The sequence below is a fragment of the Clarias gariepinus genome, chromosome 27 (assembly GCF_024256425.1).
Source record: "Clarias gariepinus isolate MV-2021 ecotype Netherlands chromosome 27, CGAR_prim_01v2, whole genome shotgun sequence".
Taxonomy (NCBI): domain Eukaryota; kingdom Metazoa; phylum Chordata; class Actinopteri; order Siluriformes; family Clariidae; genus Clarias; species Clarias gariepinus.
This window is the reverse complement of record NC_071126.1, coordinates 21,485,221-21,499,194: the sequence shown is the minus strand read 5'-3', so window position 1 is coordinate 21,499,194 and position 13,974 is coordinate 21,485,221. Positions and strand designations below refer to the sequence as shown.

The 13,974-nt window shown below is 40.5% G+C and overlaps 1 protein-coding gene across 1 annotated transcript; it reads left to right on the top strand.

Annotated features, from left to right (window-relative positions):
- Positions 1-6,100: 6,100 nt before the first annotated feature.
- On the top strand, positions 6,101-13,136 carry LOC128514924 (uncharacterized). Its single transcript, XM_053488840.1, has 5 exons — positions 6,101-6,410; positions 11,700-12,038; positions 12,190-12,282; positions 12,858-12,895; positions 13,008-13,136. Exons 1-5 carry the CDS (start codon positions 6,101-6,103, stop codon positions 13,134-13,136), a joined length of 909 nt encoding a protein of 302 aa, XP_053344815.1.
- Positions 13,137-13,974: the final 838 nt, after the last annotated feature.

Genomic DNA, 13,974 nt, shown 5'->3' with positions numbered 1-13,974 from the left:
TTATTTTGCTTTACAACAGATCTTTTATGATAAATGTGTGTATATGTGCTTCATATTTTTTTCATAATGATGAAATGAGATGCCCAAATTCGTGCTTTAAAATTCTTAATAAGTTTCTTATATATTTTTTGTAATGTTTTAACAGGGACAAAACAGTGAAAGACATGGCAATGTCTCGGTTTACATGGTGTTGAAATGAATTTAATTTCCTGATAGTAGGCTATCTGATAGTCTTAACTATGCGAATGTCCTGATTCGTGAATATGCCAACATATCTTATTTAAAACGTAAAAAATGTGTCGACATCATCAGAAGACATGAATGAACTATATATATATTATATTATTAAGTAAATATTAATTTATGACCATGAACTTCTTCTGGCTTTTTATAATAATCATCATATTTGCTGTTTGTGTCCAGCATTTAATAATTATTTCATACATTATTTAACCACAGCTGGAAATAATAGCTGGAATGTGATGTGATTGTGAATTTATGACTGCAATAAAGCTGTTTGTCTTTTGTAAAGTTCTTTCACTTTACAAAAGGCAGCGTTTTCATCAAAAGGTTGATAAACGTGTGTTGTACAGTATATACACCGCGACAGCGCGCGCAGTTACTCACTTCTCACCTTTCATGTAGGTCTGCTCGGACTAATTCGTTTTAAACCTCTCAAAAATGTGTGTGTGTATACAGCTCAAAACCTCCATCAGTTATTAAAGATAGCATCTATTTAGAAAAAATGCCCCAGTGATTTCGGAGCTTCAGGAAATCTCCCGGCGCTCTGCGCATAACACCGGGCCAACTCATGTCGCAAAGAATTTATAAACGGTTTCTAAACGTGGGCTATTGTTTTTTTTTACTTATAGTATTTGTTAATTTAATTTAAATGAGGTTTGGGCTCAGGACTTCGATTCGCCATCGTGATTCTCCTCTTTAATTTACTACATAGTTTTAATCAGCGCTCAGCCGCATGCATTAAGTTTTCCAGAGCCCTCATCTGTTACATTTTTGAGGACAATAGTTTTTTTTCAGCCTGTCGCGGCGTGCGCCCAAATCAATATCGCTTCTCGCTCACTAGTTAGGCGGCCTCTCCTTCAGATATGCGAAGAAGCGGGGCTGCGGAATTAAGCACGAATAGTGAAGAAGAGCTCTCCTTGCTAATGATCCCGGGTTCATCCGCGCTATAAGATACTCGGGGTTTGTTGGTTTACAGTGGATTTTACTACGCGGTGTGAGTGAGACGCGCGCACACAACGCGGAAGTGCGGCATGTAAACGAGGCAAATGGAACGCGCCCCAGAGACTTCAAAGAAGAGCAAGCGCGAGCGGACGGAGGCAGGAGCTGCTGTCCGCGGATGGCCGTCGTACTCGTATTTTATAGCGCAGGGTGAAAACACGGGATCACTGGCATGGATGAGCTATGTCCAGCTCTGTACCAGCATGTCATGTGGGCATTATAAGACTAAAAAATGGCAGCTGGCACGCCTAAAAATAGACGCAGGTTAATTTTTTTATAGTCTAAATTAAAATCCTCCTCTTTAGTGCCTCCTATTCCTATTAATCCTATTGTTCTTTTAGTGTTACTGCGTGTGCTTACAATGCCAGACAACATTCAAATGCAAATTATTCACTCTCCCCAAGTGTGAATCAGCTGTTCTCACCTATACATATTAACCTATACGTTCTCACCTAAAGTGTTTAGGTGAAATTCCACCTATACAAGTGTGACAAATATGCAAAGAAAAAAAATAGGAAGGGGCAAATACTTTTTCATGGCACTTCACATGTAGTCAGATTGTTCCACTGGGCTAAAACCGTAGCAGGTGGAGTTATAGCACTTTTCAAATCACACTTACTATACACTGATATGAATAACTTTGAATGATGAATGCTACGTTAATATGATCTCGGGCTTGCTCCACATTATAAAAGCAAAGCGCGGAGATGGAGATCAGGGAAGTACGTGATGTGGTGGAAAATAGGCAGTGGCGGTTCTACACTGAATTGCTCCGCGGGCGAGACTCCCTCCTGCCACCCCGTCAGCGCCACTTCCAACCAACCAAACCCCCTGTCTGAAGTCTGCTCGGTCTTGTTAATTTGTTTTAAATCCCCCAATTCTGTGAATTCCCCCAGCAGCGAAACCGGTTTGATGACTTCACACCTGTTGTAAAGGTGAGATGGGGGATTACAGTAACTGTGGGTGCGCTTCACCTCGGAGCGCGCTGTCGCGTTGTATTCAATGAATAGACTAAAACTAAATCATGTTTGCTTCAGCATTTGAAACAATATTGTATTAGGCTAACTTTATTAAAGATTATACACTTTTGTATTCTTTGTCCACACACGTGGGCATCTTTAAATTTTTAGATATTGATCCTTTCTCGATGCAGCGAATTTTCTGAGCAAATTAACAATAATTTCCATGAATGAAAAGGAGGAAGAAGAAAAGGTTACGTGAAAATAAGAAAAAGCTTTAGAGGTAAGTGCTGTGAAATGCTTCAAATGAACAGATTCTGCCTATAACAGGTCAGGGACAGTGAGGCTGGACCCAGCAGCGCACCACATCCCACATCATAATACATGCTGATGATGACCAACACGTCTCCCCTGATCTACCAGAGCCAAGTAAAAAGAATGGCAATGAAATAGAATAAAATTAGTAGCAGCATTAACTCGTGCTAGTTATTATGATGGTGGTCAATATTAATTGGAATAATGTTTCTCAGCATTATTTCGTGTTAATATTGACTACCATAATAATTAAAATAAGTAACAAGTTTACTAGCGTGAGCTACTGCTGCTACTGATTTTATTTCAGCTTACCTGTTCAGTTTTATTGCCATTCCTTTTTAAATATTGTCTTTATAGATTTATATGTTGTTTGTCTTGATGTTCTTTTTTTTTTCGTTTCTTTGACCCAATATATGTTCAGTGATACTTCAAATAACATGTTTAAATAGCATTGATTTCTGTATTGTGTTATATTTTTATACTAGTAACTGGTGTTAAAAATGTATCTCTACATTAATGGGCCAATGTATTATGGTGTGGACTGCTGTGGGCCAGGAAGTCCAGGGACACTTTTTGGTCCCAGTCCGCCCCTGTAATAACGAATGGAGAAAGCGCAGTCAAAGCCCGGGGATTCTGTGTTCCGCGGGGGGCAGTCGTGAATAGCTGACACTCAGTGACAGCCATTGAAATTGAAGCATTTTTGCCGCTTTCCACGTGGTGTGGCGTTGCTTAAATAATATCTGTATAATATCCGTATATCCTATAAAATCGTCCAGACCCTGGTTCGAATCCCGCTCTGGGTGAAAATGTAATAAATGTGAATCCTTTGTCTTACACTTTTTGCTTATGATTATCATTAAATTATAGCAACTGTGAGGTAAGTGCTAATGTGTTTCATAGCTTAAGCAAAAAAAAATTCTCAATTGCAAACATGCATTTAGTACTGAAGCATAACTTGATAATGTAATGGCTATATCGTGGCATTTTAGCGAATAGCACCGGCATTTTGAGCACTGGCTGGGAATCGAACCCGGGTCTCCCTAACGGGCGAATCACCTACGACGGAGCCACCAGTACCCGTCTGCGTTTAAAGCGCATAAAAACAATAAAACAATACTGTTATAGGCTAACGTCATACATCTTTGTAGTCCTTTTGCACACCTGCGGGTGCGTTACAATAATAATAATAATAATAAATTCGGAGAACTACTACTAATAATAATAGTAATTCTGAATGAAAATGATGAATAAATACATAACAGTTTGAGCTTGACACGTTTATGAGCTCTGTCGCTTGCCGTCAATGGGCGCCTAAGAGACATAACATTTTTCGGCTTCAGTAGACACACAATACTTTAGACTGAAACACGACTGCCCCCTACAGGTATTGAAGGGCATTTTCACAGCTTGCCGCGCGCAGCCGCGGCAAGTCGTGGGATCCCTTTTCCGAAAACGTGCGTTTTTAAAGGCCAGATCTGTACTTACACGTCCGGCTGCGCTTTGGGCACTAGCAACCTGGCTAACCCGAAGTTACCACGCAGAGTTCCGTCCGCTAGATTCAGTAGAGCACCATACCTTTCCTAAATGTCCAACCCCAAGATACAATCATCCCCAATGTCTGCCACAAGGAATGGATGAGAAAGAATGATTGCACCTACTTGTATTCGCACTGTGCGACAGGCCCGTATCTCCAGATAGCTCCCCGACATGGTGCGAATGTTCAGGGCTGGTAGCGGCAGCATACAACCGCGCTTGCCTTGTCCCAATAATCCCCAGCGCAGCAGCGAAACTGTAGAGCTGGTGTCTACAAGCGCCCGTAGCGAAACGTTGTCTAGGCCACAGTTCACGTAAACCCCCGCGCAATTTCCTACACGTCCCGACCGGAAGTTAAATCCAGCAATTGGGGAAACAAAAACGCCTGTGGGAGGCGGCTTCCCCTCTGCACCCCCCGGAGCTAGTTTAACGGCTGCTGGGGTACTCTGTCCTCAGGCCCGAGAACGTTGCAGCGGTAGTCTGGCGGTCCCTGGCCCCGGCGTTGTCGTAAAATCTCGGAGGCTGGGTCGAGGCCTAGCTGCGATCGGTAGCCCTGTCCCCGGCTAGGTTCACCTACCGAGCTGCCCCGAGCCACGGGAGATCGCTTGGCTCTTTAACCATGTTGTTCCGCCATGACAGGGAAGCCAGTGCCGCTAGCCGGATGTGCTCAGGAAGCCGCGACGGCCGGAGTCCCCGAAGGAACGCACGACGAGCTAGCTCTTCCTTTGTCGTGCTCGAATCGGTTACGGTCACCCGTGCCGAACCGGAAGTGGAGCGACTCCCGCAGCTTCGCCCAGTTCCTCCGCTTATCAGCCTGGAGGTCTTCCAATGCCCGGAGCGCGTCGCCCTCCAGCGAGAGGGCTACCCGGACAGCTGTTTCTGTCGGGGACCAGCCCGCGAAGTTGGCGGCTAGCTCCACTTGGTTCGACGGCGCCGTTGTAGGAAGGCAGATGCAGCATGGAGGCGCATGGAGCTGTAGCTTGCCCCGGTGCCTGCGCTGTGTCACCGTAGGAATCCCCTCCGAGGTCCAGTGCCGGAATCTGAAACGCGCCGCTCCGCTCCGGTTGCTGCTCTTTGCTTGCGCTGGCCCCGTCAGGGAGGGTTTTCCTCCTCCTTAACTGTTCTGCTACTCGGCGGCCTACTTGAATTCTCCAGATGTCCTCCGGGGTGCGCTCTACCCCGTTACTCTCCATCCCACTTTTGACACCAATGTAGCGTTTTTCACCGCTAAGAAGGAACTTGGAGAGACGAGTGAGCTTCCTTGCACCCCAATGCAAATGGCTGGGAGTAGTTTATTAAGCACAGCACGAAAATCACAGGAACAGCACATTCAACAGGTCACACACGAATCAATAGACATACATCTAACACACACACACACACAACCTGGCCGAAACCACTAACCCAAACACCCTTCCTCAACAGGGTGAACACACAACAACCCCTCCCGCAAAGCATGATGGTTGCCAGTCAAAACCCCGCCCACGCCACAATATTTATTTATGGATTTTTTACTTAGTTCCAGCAGTCAAGCAGCATGTCATCAGGAATACCTGTAAATCTGGTGTAAGAAGATTTTAGCACAGCATGAGACGTGTGTATTTTTCAATGTTCTCTGTACAAATACAACAACAGTAATGTTGTTGCAGGCATAGCAAAGTGTGTTTTTATTTAACAGTAAAGATGCACAACTTCAAAAAGGATTTACTGTAAAACGAGTCCGGCTCTACGCAGGGGCAAGAGGGGGCAGCGCCTCCAATCACCGTCTGTATGCAAATGAGTCAAGACGTAGCCTAACATGGACTACACGTCCACATGAAGCCGGTGCGTTCCCTATTCGATAATTTTTTTTCCTCTTTCTAAAAAAAAATTGCGTAAACACGGCGTCGTCTCAAGAAATATCTGCATACACACGAAACCACTAAAAACGGTGTAGTATATATGCCAGACCAGTATGGGGTGCTGTAATTCTGCCATAGAGATACACTATACACGGAAAAGAAGACTTTGAGCATGCGCGCTGTATACAAACCAAGAAGAAGAAGACGAAGATGACGAATGCAACAACTTTAAGAGCTAGAGTGGGATCTTTCGTGTGGACTGACGACGAAGTCGAACTTCTACTTCTACGAGTCACACTCGACTACAAATCCACTAAGTTCCAAGAAAACGTAGACTGGGAGTCGTGTCACTTCAAATATAGTGATATAATGGACGCGTTTCAGACACAGTATCTGAGGCAGCTAACCAATAAGGATTTCCCTCACGATGCTACCATGGCCTCAAAAGCCCAAGTCATCGCAAAGTTGAAAAATATACGCAGCAAATACAGGCATGCGGTGGACACAGTTCGTCGAAGTGGTCAAGGATGGGTAGTACTCATATTTTATGAGCTTTGCGAGGAGATCTGGGTAGTTTGCCTGCTACACGCTCCATCGATGCCGGCATCGAGACGGGTGACCTGGCAGAGTCGTCTACATTGACAGTGGAGCTGTCTTCTAATTCTCCAAACTCCACTAAATCCTTCAAATGTCTTACATCTGCTGTTGTAAAGCAGCGCTGGGATTTGCTCCAGGTAAAATTGGCTCCAGGTTTATGATTTCAAGCTTAGCGAGTATGAATGTGTAAGGCACTATGTAAAGCGCTTTGTTGGCCATGGGTCTGTTGAAAGCGCTGTATAAATGCAGTCCATTTACATATGATACAGTATTGTATATATTATATGATGACACAATCAACTTTGAGGTAAACTATTCCTTTAATTTTAGTTCAATTAATGCATTTGTTTAAATGTAGGTAAAATCAATTGTTTGCAACCACTTACCATAACATTTAGTAAATTTAATTAATTAGTTTTTTTTTTTCAGTATAGTTAGGATCGATGCATGTTCTTTGTGTAGGTGTGTTGGTTTAGTGCATTATTCACATAGCTTTCTGAACTTATTTTGCATAGTAATAATGCACATTTTCTCTGCTTAATTTAAGGCTAAGTTGAACAGCCATAGAGGAGACAGGCTGAAGAGGAAGGTTCCCACCGATCCGGCAGAGTGGACCTTAAAATAAAGAGGAGGATGTTGGAGTTGATGGAGGACTCTTCTAGACGCAACTCCGACAACATGCTGCAGATAAATAAAAACATTGCTAACATTACCAGCACTATTCAGGAGGGTTTTTCCTTCATGAGGAAATTATTCCAACATCAATTTACACCCACCCACAGCAGCAGTGGTCAATTCCAAGGGCACCCACCATCATTCATGAACACAACACCACACCCTACTACACCAGCCTTCCTGCACACACCTCGGCCTGGTAAACCAGCAAATCAACCTCAACAGTACCGCCCTGAATGCTACACCACATGTCACCCCACATCAGCAAACATCATTTTCATACAGACGTGCACTGCTGCAAGATGACACAGAGTGACTGCCCTGTTGCACTATATAATTCTTGATTGTATATTGTTTTCACTGCACATCAGTTCTGTGCACGGTTGCACTTTATACAGTTTGACCCGTTTTGTGAGTTTATTCTACCCGTAGTTGTATATAGTTATTGTGTTTTGTGCACTGTTGCACTTTATACCTGTTCAATATTACCTGTTTTTTTTAAATGGTTCTTTGACCTAAATATTTATTTTCAAATAAAAAAGTTCTGGAATTTATTTTCACTAGACATATTCAACACAACACTTTCAAAATAATCATTAGTACATTTTCCAAATGTAAATAGTGTAAATCTATATTTAAAAAAATGATCAAAATAGAAAAAAAATAAATTTATGGCCAGCATTTAAGGGTTAAGGTACTTTGTGAATACTCTCCTCACTCTCTTTTCCTCTCCTTCATTACAGTCTTTGAGGTAGTTGTTGCATTGTGTAGGAGGCTGTAAGTCTTTATCACCTTGCATCGTTCCCAAAACAGTATGTTCAGCCACAGTCTCCTTACAGTTTTCACAAAAATTGTGGAGAACAAAGCAAGCGTAAATGACAAAGGGCAGGTCCTGCAAGTTGATGTTCATAGGCCTTTTCAGTGCAGCAAATCTGGCTTTAAGACGACCAAAAGCACACTCAATGACCATCCGTGCCCTACACAAACTTACCCCAAAGTACTGTTCTTGAGGTGTGGAGCCACCGTTTGCATATTCCTTTATCAAGTAAGGCAGCAGAGGGTAGGCTGGGTCACCAAGAAGGTAAATTGGTATGTCCTCTTCGTTGTCCACAATCTTTTTTTTCAGAGGAGGGATCTGGCCAGTCTTAAAGTACAGGTTGAGCTTTGAATTAGCAAAAACCTATGCATCGTATACACTCCCGGGCCACTTTATCACAACATCCATAAATCTGTACTTATAATCACAGACCGCCTTTACATTGAGAGAATGTTTGCCTTTCCTGTTGATGTAGTCCATCGAGTTGGTAGACGGCTGCTTGATTTCTATGTGTGTGCCGTCGAACGCTCCCAAACACTGTGGCATGCCATAAGCACGATGGAAACGCAAAACCAGATCCTCGGCTTAGGGAAAAAAAAGGCAACTTGGATGTACTTTGGACCCAGGTAGACAGCGATTGCTTTACACATTTGCCTGACAACAACAGACACAGCCTGTCGCGACACACCAAAGGCATTAGCAGTCTTCCTTAGCCGTCCCTCGTCGCTCAAAAAATACAGAGTTAAGGCAACCCCTTTGAGTGTAGTAATTGGTGCCCTCATGTTTGTTGTTTGGCCTTCAATACACGGACTGAGTTCCTCGCTCAGGGCGATGAGAGATGCTTTGGACATGCGGAAATTCTCCCTTCATTCATCTTCCACAACAATGCCATTGACAAAGTTGTCCCAAAAACTGCTAGTTCTACTTGGTCTTATCCAAAATTTTCTCCTGGTTGCTCTCCTGGTTCTCTTTCGCAGTGGATCTAAGAGCATGTGGCATATGGTGTTGTCCATTATCGTCTTGTTGCTCATAACAGTTGCAAGGAAGCAATAGATTTTGCTGTAATAAAGCTAGTAGGCTTTGTAGCAACACAAACACAATCATGTAGTCCGCCATTATTGTTGTTGCTGTTATGTGTGACGCAGCCGACACGTGATGTGATGACATCATCGTTTCACAAAATATACGGATTGGCTGTACACACGAAAGGGTGTCAAAGCAGATTTTTTCAGATTTATCCACTTTGGGACCCGATTTCAAAAAATAGCGGTTTCAGTCTCCTAAAACGCCAGATCCATGTGGACAAAACTCCAATACGATAAAAAAATTATACGTATACATATAATGGACAGGACAGGCCTATAGTGTAGTGTCGGAGTTCAGCATGGTCATGGAGTGGAAAGACTTTAAAGAAGCTGCAGCATTTTTTTAGTTACAAGCACAGCGATGAGTCCACGTCCGCTGAATTTGACAGACTGAAGACAAATTACCGTTGTCTGACAAACCCCAAAGTAAAGCCTATAATAAAAGCCTAAGTAAATGTGAATATAGTCAAATTTACCTCATGTTTTCTACTATAAGATTATCATGAACCAAATCTAAGCTAAGCTAAGCTAAATTCTTGTCCTGTTGGCAGGAATTCACTATAGTAAAAGCCTTTAGTAAATTTGACTCTATTCATTTGCTTAGAGCTGTTCGTTTACTACAAAAAAAAATATATATATATATATATCGGCCCCCTTGAACCTTTTTTTGCTGAATACTTTTGTGTATATATATATACACAAAAGTATTCAGCAAAAAAAGGTTCAAGGGGGCCGAATACTTTTGCAAGCCACTATATGACATAATATGATCTGTTCTATAGCCCATCTGCTTTAACTTAGGTTTTTTTTTTATTATTCATAAGACAACCTTTCAGTTTTGTAAATATTCTAGTTATACTGTGTTAAGTTTCACTTTAGGTTAAACGTTTTTTGAGAATTAGAACATCCAGCTAGGATAAATGTTATGCCATTGATTGATAAAATCTGGATTGAGGATATTTTATTTTATTTTGTTTTATTTATTTAATCCCCCCTGAGGGATTGCCACCCTATTGTGTTCAGGGGGGTTTGCGTGCCTCAGTGACCTTAAGAGCTATACCAGCAGGAGCTTAGTCTTTAAGTGGGTCACCCAAGTTGGACAGGTCTGAAGGTAGAGGGCTGACAAAGTGCAATCCACTTCTCCAGGCTTTGGACGCAGCGAACAACACAATTCAGCAAGGACAGTACTGTTACTATAAGCACAGGGAAACAAACAGTGCTTGACCATTATGTGTACACATGATGCCCCTTCACATTTCTGACTGATAAACCCCCCCCCCCCCCCCCCATATGTGTGTCTAGACCCGGCCCTGTTGTAAAACCCTTTATTTCCAATTTCTACTTTAGATAAATGATCACTGTACTGAAACTGTACAGTGCCCCTCCCCCACAGCAGGATTCCACATTATTCCTCTTTGGGGTTGTTAGATCTGCTGACCTAAAAGCACTTCATTAAACTTCTTCTATCAGAGAGGTTCCAGCACACAGGACTGATAGAGCTCCAGTAGATCATATCTGTAAAGTCATGTGACTCATCACAGCATCAGAATAGACAAGAATTCACTGTGAGCTTCACATCTCATTACAGCTAATGGACCAATCAAATCAGTCCACAGCTTCAAAACATCCAATCAGGCGTGAGTCTGGACCTGGATTTCTACTGAACACACAAGTTCATTACCTCACTATCACTTTGTCTAAACAGGAACGATGATCACACTCTTTGTGGCTCTTTACTCTCTGCTTTGTCTCTGCACAACTGGTGAGGAACATTTTAAACTTTCATTTAAAAATATTAATATTACATATGTAACTAATTTACTGACTTCATTAAACATTAAATATCAAATACTTTTTATTTATTTTCATTTATTGATTTTTTTTTCAGTAAAACCATCCGAATTCAAGCCGCTTCATATGAAAACAGTTAAACTAAGAGGAGATGCAATTATGCAGTGTGACATTATTGGGGTCAAAAACAAAAATACTTTAGCTTGGTACAGACAGAGTTTTGGAAAATTGCCGCGGTTGTTGGTGAGATCGTACAGGAACAGTCTGGGCTACACATTTGTTGAGGGATTTAATGATAACCGCTTCAGTGTTACTGTAAATGACCAAAAGTTTGATCTCAACATTAACATCATGAGAGAAGATGATGGAGGAGAATATTTCTGTGGAGAAATTGATGAAAATTCACTGAAGTTCACATCTGGAACACGTCTGCAGTTTGAAGGTAAACAGTTTTACTCTGATAACCTGCTAATTCCAGATCAACACTTTAACCAGAATTATGTGTACATGTGGATTAAATGTTAAATATTTCACATTATTCATATTTAGTATCATTTCTGTTTATTTGCTGCTTTTCCAATTTATTTGTAAAGGTGAAGAGATGAAACCCTGTCCTACACCTGGAACACTTAACAAGAACACACACTCTGTTACACACCAGGGTTCAAACAGCAGAGATGGAGAAGGTCAGAGTTTTAATTAAATAAACTTCCTTTCAGTTTTTTTTCAAGAAAATGGACTAATAAGATGCACCATAAAATATTTAACATTTGTTAAGTAAAATTTCTAAAATGTTAAAAACTTTCGTCATTTAAAGTAGTAACATTTTATATTTATTTTAAAGGAAAAACTTCTGATATGAAGAATCTTCATGTGAAAACGGTAAAACATGGAGAAGCTGTAACTATGGAGTGTGACATTAATGGGCTCAAAAACAAAAATACTTCAGCTTTGTACAGACAGAGTTTTGGAAACGTTCCTCAGGTTTTTGTAAGACAGTTCGGGCAGAGTTACACATTTGTTGATGGATTTAATGATAACCGCTTCAGTGTTACTGTAAATGGCGATAAGTTTGATCTTAACATTAATGAAATAAGAGAAGATGATGGAGGAGAATATTTCTGTGGAGAATTGGAGGGGACTGTACTAAAGTTCACATCTGGAACACGTCTGCAGTTTGAAGGTAAACAGTTTTACTCTGATAACCTGCTAATTCCAGATCAACACTTTAACCAGAATTATGTGTACATGTGGATTAAATGTTAAATATTTCACATTATTCATGTTTAGTATCATTTCTGTTTATTTGCTGCTTTTCCAATTTATTTGTAAAGGTGAAGAGATGAAACCCTGTCCTACACCTGGAACACTTAACAAGAACACACACTCTGTTACACACCAGGGTTCAAACAGCAGAGAGGGAAAAGGTCAGAGTTTTAATCCATTAAAATCTTTTCACTTTTTAAAACAGAATTTGCCATGGTTAAAATTTTTGCTGTCTATAAATCATCAAAATGTTAAGGCTTTCTTTACCATAGAATTATTATATTACACAATCAGTATCCTGTGTTTTTTTCACTCTATTATAATTGTCTGTACTTTCCTGTTAATAAATCTTCCAGTATTTATACAAGTTGTTCATTTTCCAGACGACCTCTCCCGGACCATTGCCTTAACAGCCTGCAGTATAATATCTGTTGTTATAATTGTGGTTCTGGTTGGAGTTTTATTGAAACATCAAAGAAAAGGTCTGTTTTATTATTATTATTATTATTATTATTATTATTAATTAATTATACAGTTTTTGTATAATTTGTCACTGAAATATTCAATTCAATTCAATTCAATTTTATTTGTATAGCGCTTTTAGCAATTTTCATTGCCGCAAAGCAGCTTTACATAGTCAAAAGAATTATTTAGGTTTGTATGAAATGTGAATTTGTATGAAAAAAATATGAATCCTTTCTCCATTTAAACTTTACTTGTGTGTATTATTGTTCAGGTGCTTCATCAAACAACCATCAAACTCCCACCAATCAGGTAATCCAGTCTTCTATTAACTGTGATTCTGTTCTGTTAAATAAATACACATCTGACCTACAACTTTAAAAAAAAAAAAAAAAGTTTATAAACGGCTCTTGTTCTTTATCAGGCTGATGATGAAGACGTCTTGAATGATGCAGCTGTGAGTTTTGCTAAAAAACCTTCATCCTCCAGAACATCCAGAGACACGAGGATTCAAGACGTTTATACACAAGTTATATATCTATACAATAGATAAAGGGAAAAAAAGTGAAAAATTGAAAAACAACATTCATTCATCCAGTTTGTTTACAGATATGTTATTCAGATAAGTTTTATGATTATTTCCAAACCGTTTTATTGTATTATTTTGCCTTACTTGATGGATCTTTTTTTGTTTTCTTGTTTGTTTATTTTTCAGCTTTTGATTGTGCTCAACGTCCTACGAGCTGTTTTTTTCCATAAAAGTCTAACATTTGGATGTTTCATTTGAATTTGTTTTTAAAATATTGAACCCGCTTTCTATAATTAATTAATAAATATGTTAATTAATTCATTTTGTTACATCCTGATCACTAATCCAGGAGCGTAAAACATCCTTGTGGGATGTTTGGGAGAAGTGGTTCTTGGAGGATGATTTTGTACCATCCATATATATATAAATTTTAAAATGTTTTAAAGTGGCATTAAAATGTTTTAAAGTGTCAAAGTGGCAGAGTGTCAAAGTGTCATGTGCAATGACAGATAAACATGTATTGTATAAAGTGACTTATGAAAAGTGACATTTGCAATGGCTTCAGATATGTAAATATGTATTGCATGAATGTGTCCATAATTGTCCAGTCAATGTCAATGTTTAAAAAATATTACTCCTGTGTGGTGGTGTGATTGAGAGACCTTATCGCCTGCGGGAAGAAGCTCCTCCTCAGTCTCTCTGTGTTGGCCTTCAGGGAGCGGAATCGCTTCCCAGACCGCAACAGAGAAAACAGTCCATTGTTGGGATGGCTGAGGTCCTTCACGATCTTCCTGGCCTTGGTCCAGCACCGCTTGCTGTAGATCGAGTGCAGGTCAGGGGGCTCGGTGCGGATGATGCGCTC

Bases quoted from the DNA above. Each gene is read 5' to 3' on its own strand.
- LOC128514924 (XM_053488840.1), top strand. From the start codon at position 6,101: ATGACGAATGCAACAACTTTAAGAGCTAGAGTGGGATCTTTCGTGTGG. The intron at 6,411-11,699 runs GTCAAGGATGGG...TTTATTTTAAAG, and splicing joins GGACACAGTTCGTCGAAGTG to GAAAAACTTCTGATATGAAG. The intron at 12,283-12,857 runs GTCAGAGTTTTA...ATTATTGTTCAG, and splicing joins AAACAGCAGAGAGGGAAAAG to GTGCTTCATCAAACAACCAT.